At 30.3% G+C, this 12,111-nt stretch overlaps 2 protein-coding genes across 2 annotated transcripts; both read right to left on the bottom strand.

Annotated features, from left to right (window-relative positions):
* Positions 1 to 4,070: 4,070 nt before the first annotated feature.
* LOC101222851 (60S ribosome subunit biogenesis protein NIP7 homolog) lies at positions 4,071 to 5,417 on the bottom strand. Its single transcript, XM_004134157.3, has 2 exons — positions 4,730 to 5,417; positions 4,071 to 4,477 (listed from the first exon to the last, which is right to left on the bottom strand). Exon 1 carries the CDS (start codon positions 5,345 to 5,347, stop codon positions 4,784 to 4,786), a length of 564 nt encoding a protein of 187 aa, XP_004134205.1. The 5' UTR covers positions 5,348 to 5,417; the 3' UTR covers positions 4,071 to 4,477; positions 4,730 to 4,783.
* Positions 5,418 to 9,631: 4,214 nt separating this feature from the next.
* On the bottom strand, positions 9,632 to 11,167 carry LOC101222610 (protein SRC2). The gene has a single exon (XM_004134156.3). It carries the CDS (start codon positions 11,028 to 11,030, stop codon positions 9,957 to 9,959), a length of 1,074 nt encoding a protein of 357 aa, XP_004134204.1. The 5' UTR covers positions 11,031 to 11,167; the 3' UTR covers positions 9,632 to 9,956.
* Positions 11,168 to 12,111: the final 944 nt, after the last annotated feature.

The following is a 12,111-nucleotide window of genomic DNA, read 5'->3' as shown; positions in this document are numbered from 1 at the left end:
AAAAATTTAAAAAACCTCACAGTTCAAAAATTAAATTTTTTTATATTATGTCATCATGCACTTACATTTTCTTTTTGTAACGTAAAATCGTCATAATTTATGAATGATAGATCAAAATTTTTATCGTATTTTGATTTGTTTAGGTTATATTTGAAACCCCTCCATTATTTTGGTTGAATTTTGATTTTAATTTCAACATATTGTTTTATAAAAAGGAAGTATGAAATGTCGAAATCATTAAAGAATGACTTTTCTTTTCAAAATTTTATTTTCATTTCTCACTTTTTAAATGACGACACAATTGATATATTTATTTACCCAATGGGACTTAGGTCATCAAAAGGGAATAGAAACGTAACTTATAGAAAACTAAAATCTTTGAATATATTCTTTATCTTATTTTCTGCTTTTATAAATTCCTCACGTAACTATGTATACATTCAATATTTTCTCAATATCCATCCATCCACACACACACAAACATATATATTACTCAATCAAGAATTTCATGGTTTGCTTTTGTTTTCTTATTTTGTGAAAAGGCAGTGTGATTAAAGCATGTTGTTAGAAAATCGAACTTTTAACCTTAACTATATAACCGCGTTAATAAGGTACGTTCATGCTAGCAATTTAGTACCATATTTAGAATGACGTGCATTTCAAAGTTTAAAATCTCGAGGTTTCAATTTGATCGTTGAAGATTGTTTACTAATTCTCACAAACTTATTAATTAAAAAAAAATTATTAATCATAGATTGGTAAAAATTTAATAGTATGATTCAATTATCAAGGGCATTTTATGCAACAAGGTCCAAGCATCTTATATAAAATGTGTGACAATTTACTAAAAGATGTGCAATTAACGTATTTGTATAAAAGTGATTTTAACATATTTAATAATCTCAATCTATTTTATCCACTATTAAAAGCAGTAAAAGTTACTTTTAATCACTTTTTACCTCTCCAACAACAACCTTTAAATGCACACCCTTCCAATCTTTTATTCAAAATTAGTTAATCACATTTTTAATTCTAGAACTAAATTGAAAGTAATTAAGCCAAAACTTAAAGATCAAAATAAAAGATATTATTATAAAATATTGATTAGCATTTCAAAGATGGGATAAGAGTTTCAATATGCTTAATCAGGCATTAGGCATTGTATAAGCACACTTGAAAAGGAGAGCTAAATCACATATAATTCTCTTTTTAAAAACAACAATTAAGAATATTTCTTTTCTCTACTTATTAATAACAATAATGTATATGTAAGTGGGATCCTAGCTAATTAAGACAACACATTATTATTATATATATTCTCTATAATTTTTTAGGTTTTTGGCATCTTTTTTTCCTTCTCTCTTCAAACAATTAATGAACAAAATGGTTTGTAAAACTTTATAATATAAACAAAACTCTAACTATTCATTGTTTTAAAATATGTATATATGGGGTTTTGTGGAATGGCTGCCTAATTAAAAAGGAATACTTTGGTAATTTTCAATTTGGTATATATATTATGAAAGGAATCATATAGAATTCAAATCCATAGAGATGGTTGATTTTGGTGCTCTGCCTAAATTTGTTTGGGTTTAGAACAGATGGATCCAATCCAACAAATTAAAGTTTATGAGAATAAAGTCTATACTTCAAAGCATCTTAGCTATGGTTTAATTAAGGATTTATTCCGTTGTTAATTATATAAAATTTAAAAGTGTTTAATTCATTGTTCTTCGTAATTTCATCAATAGCTTCTTCTTTTTTAATTCCATATATTAACTTTTGAGCGAGTATGTTTGATAACCAATCTATATATATTCTTCTAAAATAGTATACTGTCAACAACCTGATTGCTTGGGATAGGGCTTTATTTTCTTTAAAAAATTTATTGTAAGAATGGTTCATTAATTAAATTGAAACCCATTCCTTGGGAAGTGATCAAATTAGTTTGATGGAAATAGAATATAATTGGTTTAATTTGAATAATTTTCTCCTTGCAAAAACAAATTATCACAAGGTTTGAAATGTTGAAATTTGCATATTTGGCAAACACGTTACATTTTAAGTCATTTTCGAGTGATTACTTTGACTAAACAATCTAAGGTTTTTCTTTGTTGTTTCACCTAGTCTAGGGCCTCTCTTAAAGATCCAAAAGAGTTTTTCTTGGTGGGTTCTTTCTAATCATGTCTGTTTTAATTTATTTTTGTGTTTGGTAGGTTTTTGTCATTGTTTGTTTTCTATTTTTCTTTTCTTTGGACTTTAATAAAGTGGCAAATGATGATCAAATTAATCGACCCAAGTGTCTTATCTACTTAACCTAATTGTATTTATCTCTTTATTCTTTTTCGTGGGGGAGGGGGGGAATGAATAAGAAAGATATTCGAAGCCCAAGAGCCCATTTTAAACCAAAATGATATGAGAAAACAGATTTTAGGCTGCAGTTTCCCTATTGGAATAGTATTGATGATGAAAATCTAGGATTAAGGGCTTAGAAAATTCGATAAGCAGTGATACTCATCTTCAATCTTTGGTGAACTCAACTAAAAAATACTTCAAGAATGATGGAAGTAAAGCTTCAAGGAAGAGTTGCATTAAATGTATCAGACTTAGGATAATGCATCTCAAGTTTCATTTAAAGGAAATCTCAATCAATCAACGGAACAATAGTTTGAACTACTTTGATGAAGCTTCATTCATTCTTGAGAAGTTACAAATACCAACAACCTAAAGTACAATTCTCAACTTCGGACTTCATATTCACCATCATGCAAGTTTTAGTTTTTCAAGTCATTTCAACATTTCTTTTCTAGGTTGCTTCTGTATATAAATAAATAAAGAGCAGAAGGGCTGAGCCTTATCTAAATCCACACCTAGGGCACTTTAGTTTGTTGGTTTAATAAAGTCAACTATGCTGTATCACAATAGCCATCTAGTTTTTGAATGAAGCTATGTTGTAGAGTGTTTCAAAACAAAGTCTAGAAACAAATTTTCTTTACTCTTGATATTAACCATCATGGAAAATTTAGGTTCATATAATCTGAATTCAGTATTTTAGTGTAAAATGAAGTAGAGGATCACCTTTGGTCCAGTTATAGGCAGATCCTCCTCCATTCCAAACAAATCTAGAACAAACAAGAACTACTGTTCTAGTTCAAGACAAATGAACAATGAAGGCACCTAACAATCGTTCAAAGATAGCAGCGATGTCTTTCAAAGAAGGCATGCGGCCACAAGGTTTGTTGAAGTTAGGAAGAAAGGGAGAAGAGAGAAAAATCACTCAAAAATATTACTAAATCAACACATTTGGACAAATTAACAATCCAGTCAACACCTAATCATCTAAATGTTAACAAACTAGGGGTCAAACGATCATTTTAGACCAATGTTTTAAATTTTCAGTTCCAAAAAGTGCTATGGGAAGTTTAGATAACAAATAACACTAATTCCAAACTTGAGTAGTGTTTGCCCTAATAGAATTTTTTGTTGAATTTTTTTTTTTTTTTGAATCTACTCACAAAATGTTTTTTTTTTTTGAATCTACTCACAAAATTGAGTGAAAAAATGAAATAACACACCGCCGGCAAAAAAGCCCTCAATCTTAAATAAACCAACAACAAAAACTACCTAACTAACTAGCTAGCACTGTAAGAAAAACCAAACCACCAAAAGAAATAACCCCATCTAACAACAACCAAAACGTTGGCTCATAACTGCCACCCATAAAAAATTCTGCCCTTCATTCAAGTTTAAAGACTGAGATGATACGGATGACAAAATTTGGATCATTAAGTGCTTAGGAAAGTATTGAGTATAAATTACAGAGTCCCCTATTTATGCATGTAGTGCATATTGCAAGCGACAAGTAGGTAGATTATATATATATATATATATATATATATATAAACAACATTCATTCAGAAGAAAAAAAAATGAAAGAACACAATAGCATACAAGAAAACAAAGCCCATCAAAACAACCCAACCGATAAACCTATCTCAGCCAGACTCCTACAGTGTAAACAGTTCGTCTTTAACACGTAGAAAACAGAGCATGAATGAATCTAGTTCTTCTTTTATGAAAAACCGCACTTCTCAATGAGAATAATTAGATAATACAAACAGAGTTACCAAATGAACCCCAAACAGAAACTTAAACCATAGACAGAAGAAGAAGAAGAAGAAAACTAATCATCTAAGATATTACACAAATCCTTAGAAACCGCCATCGCATAAAGGAGCCTAGCTTAAAGCCTAACAAAGGAAACTCATTTCTAGTGAAGACCCTTGTAGCTCAATTCGCCAAAAGTATTGATGATCAAATAAATGTACGTATTGGCCTTACGTGCAAATAGAAATAACTGATACAAAAAATGGGAAGACGATATCTTGCTACAAAAATAAGCACACACAACTAAACCAAATTTCCAGTGCTTGTCAAAGTAGATTAACAACAGCCCATCAGAGATAATTATTCAATACTATCATAAAAAAAAAAGAAACTGTTAGTTTGCAGCAAAGAATAAGCACAATCTTATCTCTATGATATTAGATAGCTCGGATTAGAGCAATAGTTTCATCATTCACCTAACTTAAACACTTAATTAAAGAGACAAATCTCAACACCATGGTGTTCAAAAGATACAAAATTGACTTGATGCCTAAAACAGTATATCAATTTGAGCTCAAAATCCTATTGATCAACAAACTTTGCAAGAACAACTGGAGTATACCTGGAACAGGAAGCCGATTCCCAATAAACTCAATTCAGCTTCATCCTTGATTCTTTAAAGCTCGTCCTCCATCCTCAAATACTCTCCAATATCCGATTGGTGTAGAACCACAATCCCATTTGGGTCCAATTTCCTACAATCCTGCGTGGATTTTGCCGCAATTCCAAATCCCAAAGGCACATCCGACATAGAATACACGACGACCCCATCACCGGGAACAATATTTTCAGTAATCCGTCCTAAGCCGCCTTTTAAAACATGGTTTCCATACAGAAAGGACATCTCGGAGGTTGGTTTAAGCCAAACCTTGTGCTTGGCATTGGGGGACAATAGCCCTAATGACTGGACAGTGAGATGAAAACTGCCGCCATGAGTGAACTTTCCGATGCAGGTTCCGAGAGAGACGAGGTTGGAGCGGGCTACGTTGGTAGCTCGCTTGACGAGGGAGTCACTGACGTAATAGACCTTGTTCTTGTGGAGGCGAAAGCAGTAGCGGCCGGGATTTGGTTCGGTGCCCTCGTGAGAGGGATTCTCGACGATGTTCTTGAGGTTGTTACCTGTGAATTTGTGAAGCTTTTCGAACACGACGGTGGTCTCTTGCTCGTCTAAAGGCCTCATCGTCGCCGATCGGAGAAGAAGGCGTGAGCGGTGACGCGGAGAATTTTGTAGGTTTTAGGGTTTATGACTTTATATGTAAATATCTTTCACAACTTGAAGGGAGGATTTGTGAATTTTATCAAATTGGGGACTAAATTCTAAAATCAATTATTATTTTCTTTTAGAAAAGGATCAAAATGCAAAAAAAAAAAAAAAAAAAAAAACACACATACACAACTATAATTATAGTTTTAAACTTTCAAAATCAATTTCAACTTTCTCAAATTATAAAATTAAGTTTAACCTTAATTGTATAAATTTTAATGATTATATAAGTTTAGTGATTCGTTCCTATTATTTGTAAATCAAACTTTTATTATTATTATAAGCTTGAGTTTCAAATTTTAGCATCTTTATAAATGTTGAGATTCAATTGTTATGTCAATTATGATCATGTCAATATCCTCTAAACAAACTTACTTCTGGACAATTTAAGAAAGCATTAGAATCTTTAACGATTAACTTTTAAATCTTCACTTTTTTGTTCATATAGTTGGTCGTTATTTTTCATTGGTCAAGCTCTTATGCCAATTCTCCAAAGTCCCCAAAGCAAGATTGAAAGTCAACAAAACTACAATGAATCATTAAAAGCAAAAAGATCTTACAAACATACTATCACATTATATAGTAAGAAACTTTATTAATAGCTGTAAATTTGTGCATGTGTTTCCTTTCTTATTTCTCCCGACTCCTACTTGTACTTTAAATATATTCTAAACTTTTTCTATTCCTATCTCCAATTATCAAATCGTGTACCTAATATATATATTAGAAAAGTTCGTATAGATTAAAGAATGAAAACGTTTTAGACTACGTTTTAAAAGAAATTAAATTAGAAATACTCTTATTTATGCAAAATGTTACTTTTTTTTCTTGTAATTCAAAACCATTAAAATTAACTAAAATTTTCACTTTGGAATGTCATCCCATTATTTCAAATCTCAACTTTCGTTCAACATTTTAATAAACCGTTGTTTAAGTGGTAATTTTGAAAGTTTTATGAAACATCAATCAATTTTAGAAAGTGAATTGTGGTTTTTTAAAAATGAAAATCACTAATAATTTCCGTAATTTAGGCAAAATTATTTGTTATTCGTAGTAACTATAAATTTGATAACTATTGTTTTATACCATAAAAGTGGACTTCAAATATTTTTTATAAAAAAATTAAATATATTCTTTTAAACAAAATTTATTTTCTGATGTCACTCCTTAAAAACTTAAAAAATTTAATATTTTATCGAAGAAATTCGACAAAGTATTTATTTAATTCGTATAAACTTATTTGTTGCTGTAATTATTTTAAACTAATTTGAGATATAAAACTTATTTCAAGACTTAAAATATCTTATACAAAATAACTATTATTTTATTTTGAGTATATTTGTCAACGGGTTGATATGGACACTTTTTTTAACTCGATAATAGATATTAATGATAAGCTAAGTTTCATGACATTTGAGTTATTCGTTTATGTTAACATAAATTAATTAAGGTGTCGATTGGTCTTATTATAAATTTATATTACACGACTTTCCTTTTCCTTTCCCAAGTCTTCTTTGCTTTTAAAATTTTCACCTACTCCATGTAAATTTCAACAAATTCTTTTAAAAAAGAAAATAATCTTTGAAGAAGAAAAGATTTAATATTTTTATCATGACATGGAGGTCTAACTAATTAAAAATTAACCCTAAAATTTAATTAAAATTTTGGTTAGAAGTAATGTCATTATTAATTAGAGATGCACGATTGAGAATGTTATAGATATCAACATCATCGTTAATTAGTATTCAAATCAAATCAAACTTTAGAGTTGCGTCAAATGAACGAAATAAATTTATGGATTTAAATTCGCGAAGGGTCTTTCTTATTTATTCTTCTTTCCCATTTTATTAACTTTGTTTTTCTCTTCTAACATTTGAAATCACTAAAATATATAATTTAGTTTCTATTTTACTATGATAAAAACAAAATATAATTGTGTATCTAAATATTTGGAATTAAAAATATTTTTTATAAAATTTTACCTAAAAACAATATTAAAATTATTAATATATTGTTAAAGTGAGTATAGTTCAACGGTAATTAATATAACCTATTTTAGAGATTAAATGTTCAAGTTTTCATTTTGTAGTCGTTATATTAGAACAATTTATTAAGTATATGGTGATAAACTATTAGCTTGATAACTATTTTTATTTTTACGGTTTTAGATTTTAACTTTTGTGAGATAATTTTAATTTTAAGACATTAAAAAGAGTTACGAAAGGAGAATTTTCACTATATTAGAGGTTTAAAAATCACGGTTGAAATTGAGTTGAACATTTTTTTTAAAAAATTGTTTAACAAATGCATTATAGTTTTAATTTAGAAGTAAAAGTATTTACATGTGCGTATAAAGAGAGATATGAATTTCAACCCAAACATACTCGAATAAATTAAAGCAACAAGACAAATACAAATGTAATAATAACACTCAATTTTTTTTAGATATATTATAATTATATAATTTTTAAAAAGAATATCAAATATGGCAAAATTTAGATCAAACTCAAAAAAATTATTCATCGCTAACTAGAGCCTATTAATGGTAGAGTCTATCGTCAATATAATTTTTTATATATTTATAATTCTTTAAAAAAAATCATATGTTTGATTATTATCAGCGGTAAAAGTGTTATACATTACAATTGCGTTACAACAATGCAAATATGTTCTTGAAATAGTTGTTCAAATATATTTTTAAAAAACGTTTTCCGGGTATTTTTTAAAAAATGTAAAATATTAAAACTATTTTGGTAAATATTTTTGTTTGCTATTTATAACATATTTTACATCAAAATAATAATTATGCAAGATATGTCTAATTATTTTTAATAGCTTTCTTTAATATACTTTTCAAATAACTTTAGTCAATGAATGGTATTTCCATTCTTGAGTCTTCAATTCTAAAAAATTATTTAATGACCTCGTGGAAAATAATAATAACAATACGATTAAATTCGTACATTGATCCCTAAACGTGTATTTTGTTATATTTTAGTCTCTATTTGTCGTTAATGTAAAACTTTTGTCACTCTACGAAATAGTTTTTTTTTCCAAAAAAGAAAGTTGTCACATTACAAATTTGAGTCTTGTTTTAAATTGGTAAAAAATTTATACTTTCAATTTTAATCGCTTTTTACTAAATACAATTTAAAATTTGTCATTAATGTCTATTAATTAATTTCAAATAAATATGACGTGAGATTTTAAACCTAATTTTAATAGTGACGAAAAGAAACAAGGAAACTTAATTACTAGTAACTCTAAATTAATTACTTGATATTAATGTTAAAAGTTGAGAGTGAACGTCGTTTAGAGTTAAAAGTATAAAACTCAAAACCTCGATTTATAAATTAAATTGAAAACAACTCAAAATTGAAAGATAAAATTATAGCATTTTAAAAATGTACCTATTGAATTCATAATGCAATTTGAACCATGGTTGCTAAACATGAAACGTTTCAAACCGAAAATAGAAACTGTATCTAAAATCTAAGACAAAAAATTATTTTTATCTTTCTTTTACATTTCAATGGTAAGAAGAACAATGTCTTCTTAATTACTCAATCTACATATAAATTAGACAATCACCACATTTGAAACGTTTTTATTTTTAGTCTTTATCTATTTATTACGTGTTATGTCAACATATTATATACTTTTTTGTATGCCATATTAAGACGAGACTCACTGATATTTACTAACATAAAAATTTAGTAACGAAATATTCACATATACTAAAGCTATTAGGTTAGAATAGATAGTTTAATAAGTCAAACACATGAGTTCTTCAAGATATTGTATTCCTTCTTATGCCTTCAAAATTCTTCCTCAAGCCTCATATTCAACCATTACTTCTTCCTTATGTCACCACAAATAATAATAATAAAGAAAAAGAAAATCATCTTCTTTTCTTTTTAAAATTTCTCTATGTATGTTGTCTTCTAAGAGTGTATATATGTTTGACTAATTTGAATTTTGATAGTTCTTTCATCAACTTAGTTCACTCTTTTGTTTTTATTATTTTTCTTATAGCTTAGGGTTCATGAACAGTTCTTTATTTATTGTCAATTTAAATATAACTTAGTTAAGATATTATCATTTTTAATTCATAACCCAAGTAAAACGTAAAATTTATTAGAAGTATGTTAAGACACAAAATTAGATTATAAAAAAAGGTATTAAACAAAAAGAGTGTGATTATGTGTTAAAATTCTCCACCTTAATTCAACTCTTGGATTTTGTACCAATCAAATCGAGGGGTAGAAAAAGAGTGTTGTTGTTGTTCCAATCAAATCACCAATGCTAATTCACAACCAACCATTCTAATAGAAAGAAAAATAAAAATTTACCTTTAGAAGAAACATAAACAAAACAAAATAATAAAAGAAATAATGTTCATCATATACAAAAAAAAAGGAAAGAAAAAGAAAAGGTGAAAGAAGGTTGAATTTTGCACAAACCAAAACGGTAACCAACTCTTGGGGGAGATACAAAACAAATACGCAGAACGGCATCGTTTCAATCAGAAGTCAAATCCACCAGAATCACCAAATCCACCGTCCGCGGCGTCCGACACCATATCTCCGATCAAAAGCCCTCCCAACATTCCACCCACCAACCCAGCTCCCAATCCTAACCCCATGTTGCTTTTCTTATTCTGCATCGGAGGTGGGTAATACGACGGTGGCGGCGGATATACGTAGGTTGGTGGCGGTGGGTACCCATACGTCGCTGTCGTTGGTGGCGGCGGTACATGATTGTATCCGTACCCTGGTTGTTGAGTCGGTGCTGGCGCGTACGCGCTGTATGTCGGGGCCGGCGCGTATGAGTGGTATGACGTACAGGGAGGGTACACGCTATATACAGCCGCCGGCTGCGGCGGCGGGTATGCAGTAAATACAATCTCCGGTTCCGCCAATTTCGGAGGGAGGACCGGATACAAATTCGAAGGCTGAGAATGAACTTCTGGCTGCGGAGGAAGAGACGGTGGCGGTGGATAAGCCACACCGTGAGAGATGGCGACGAGACTCGGCTCCGGTAGCGGAGGATAACCCCCACCGTGAGAGACGGCGACCGGACTCGGTTCCAGCGGCGGGTAGGTGGGAACCGGGTTGTGAGAATGAATCTGATCCGGTTTAACCGGTCCGGAGTTGGAATTTTCCCCAAATCGAAAAGCGAAATTCAGGACTCCCTGGGGACTTCCGGACGGTTTTCTCACCTGATAGCTAAGATGTTGCATCAAATCGCCTTTACCCTCGCCGGCGGAATCTAGAAGCTCTTTTACCGGAACATAGACCTCGCCGATATCTCTATCGCCGAGATTCCGTTGGCATCGGAGTTTAAAAACGAGGGTAAGACAGTTTGCCCTAACGGCGGCTTCATCAACAGAAAATTTAACGGAGAAATTCCAAATTGGGTTACTTCCGCCTTCCTTATCGACAGGAGTCATGAATTTCTGTGCGGATTTAGGCTTGGATTTACCGGAGATGTCGGTGACGAGGAGTTTGACGAGGACGTAAACGTCCATTTTCATGAGGAGATTGACGTTGTTGAGATCCCTGGCGGATACGACCTTGATCTCCATAGATCTTTCCATATTGGGAGATATTTTTTCTTAAATTGGGAAGGGAAAAAGAAAGAGAATCAAAGGTCGGAGAATCGGGAGGTTGAGAGAGATGAGCGGAGAGACGTGGCAGAGTCAGGTTTAGATTATAATTTGGGTTTCTTCACAGGAAGGTATGAATAATATATATGAAGATTCTTAGGTCAATGATGAACCGGTTTATTCATTCTCCGGATGGTTCTCGGAAATTCCCACACCGGTCGGTTTCTTTTCATTTTTATTTGGGTTTAGATAAATTACAAACTTCAATTTCTCCCTAACCTAATTTTAATTCCCTAATGTGTTCTTTACAAACTTCAATTTCTCCCTAACCATTAGAAAGAAATTTTTGAATCCCTGTAAACACAACTTCTACTCCCAATTTTGATTTTACAAATAATTTTAAAAAGTCAAATTAAAATTTGAAAACTAAAAAACTATGTTTTAAAAACTTATTTTGTTTTTAGAACTTGGTTACTAACAAAAAATATAATTGAATCCATATTTATTTCTTAGAGATTTACTAAGATAAACTGGTAAGATTTTATATAATATTTGGTAAAGATTAATAAATTTAGAAAAAGAAAAATGATAATATTAGGTGTAATTGTCCTATAATTTGTTTGCCTATTTATTTTTCTCTCTTTTTATTTTTGTTGACTCTTTTCCTTTATTGGTCTGGTCTATCTTAGTAAATGGATGAGTAGGTTTTAATTAAAATTAGGTAAATGTCGTTATTATCATGATCGGTGAAAGTGTAATTAAAGGATTTTGGCTCAACAAGCATTTCAATTTCATAATATTGAACGAAAGCCTAATTTAATTGATAAAAATTTGACGATAATTGACAAATGAAAGAAGAAAAGGGATTCTTTTAATCTATTATGATAAATCTCTTTGAATATAAATATGGGTGTGGTTACCTCTTTAATTTGATTTTTTTTTAAAAAAATGAAGAAGAAAGAAAATAAAAGAAAATGCAATAAATTCTAAAAGGAAATATGAAATGAAATAGATTGGAATTTTTGAAACATAGTTATTGAGATGTCAAAAAAGAATTGGTCCTCCCTCCCAC

This window comes from Cucumis sativus, chromosome 3, assembly GCF_000004075.3.
Source record: "Cucumis sativus cultivar 9930 chromosome 3, Cucumber_9930_V3, whole genome shotgun sequence".
Taxonomy (NCBI): Eukaryota; Viridiplantae; Streptophyta; class Magnoliopsida; order Cucurbitales; family Cucurbitaceae; genus Cucumis; species Cucumis sativus.
This window is presented reverse-complemented; position numbering and strand designations above follow the sequence as displayed.

Excerpts from the sequence above, each read along its gene's own strand:
- LOC101222851 (XM_004134157.3), bottom strand. The coding sequence starts at position 5,347 with ATGAGGCCTTTAGACGAGCAAGAGACCACCGTCGTGTTCGAAAAGCTT.
- LOC101222610 (XM_004134156.3), bottom strand. The coding sequence starts at position 11,030 with ATGGAAAGATCTATGGAGATCAAGGTCGTATCCGCCAGGGATCTCAAC.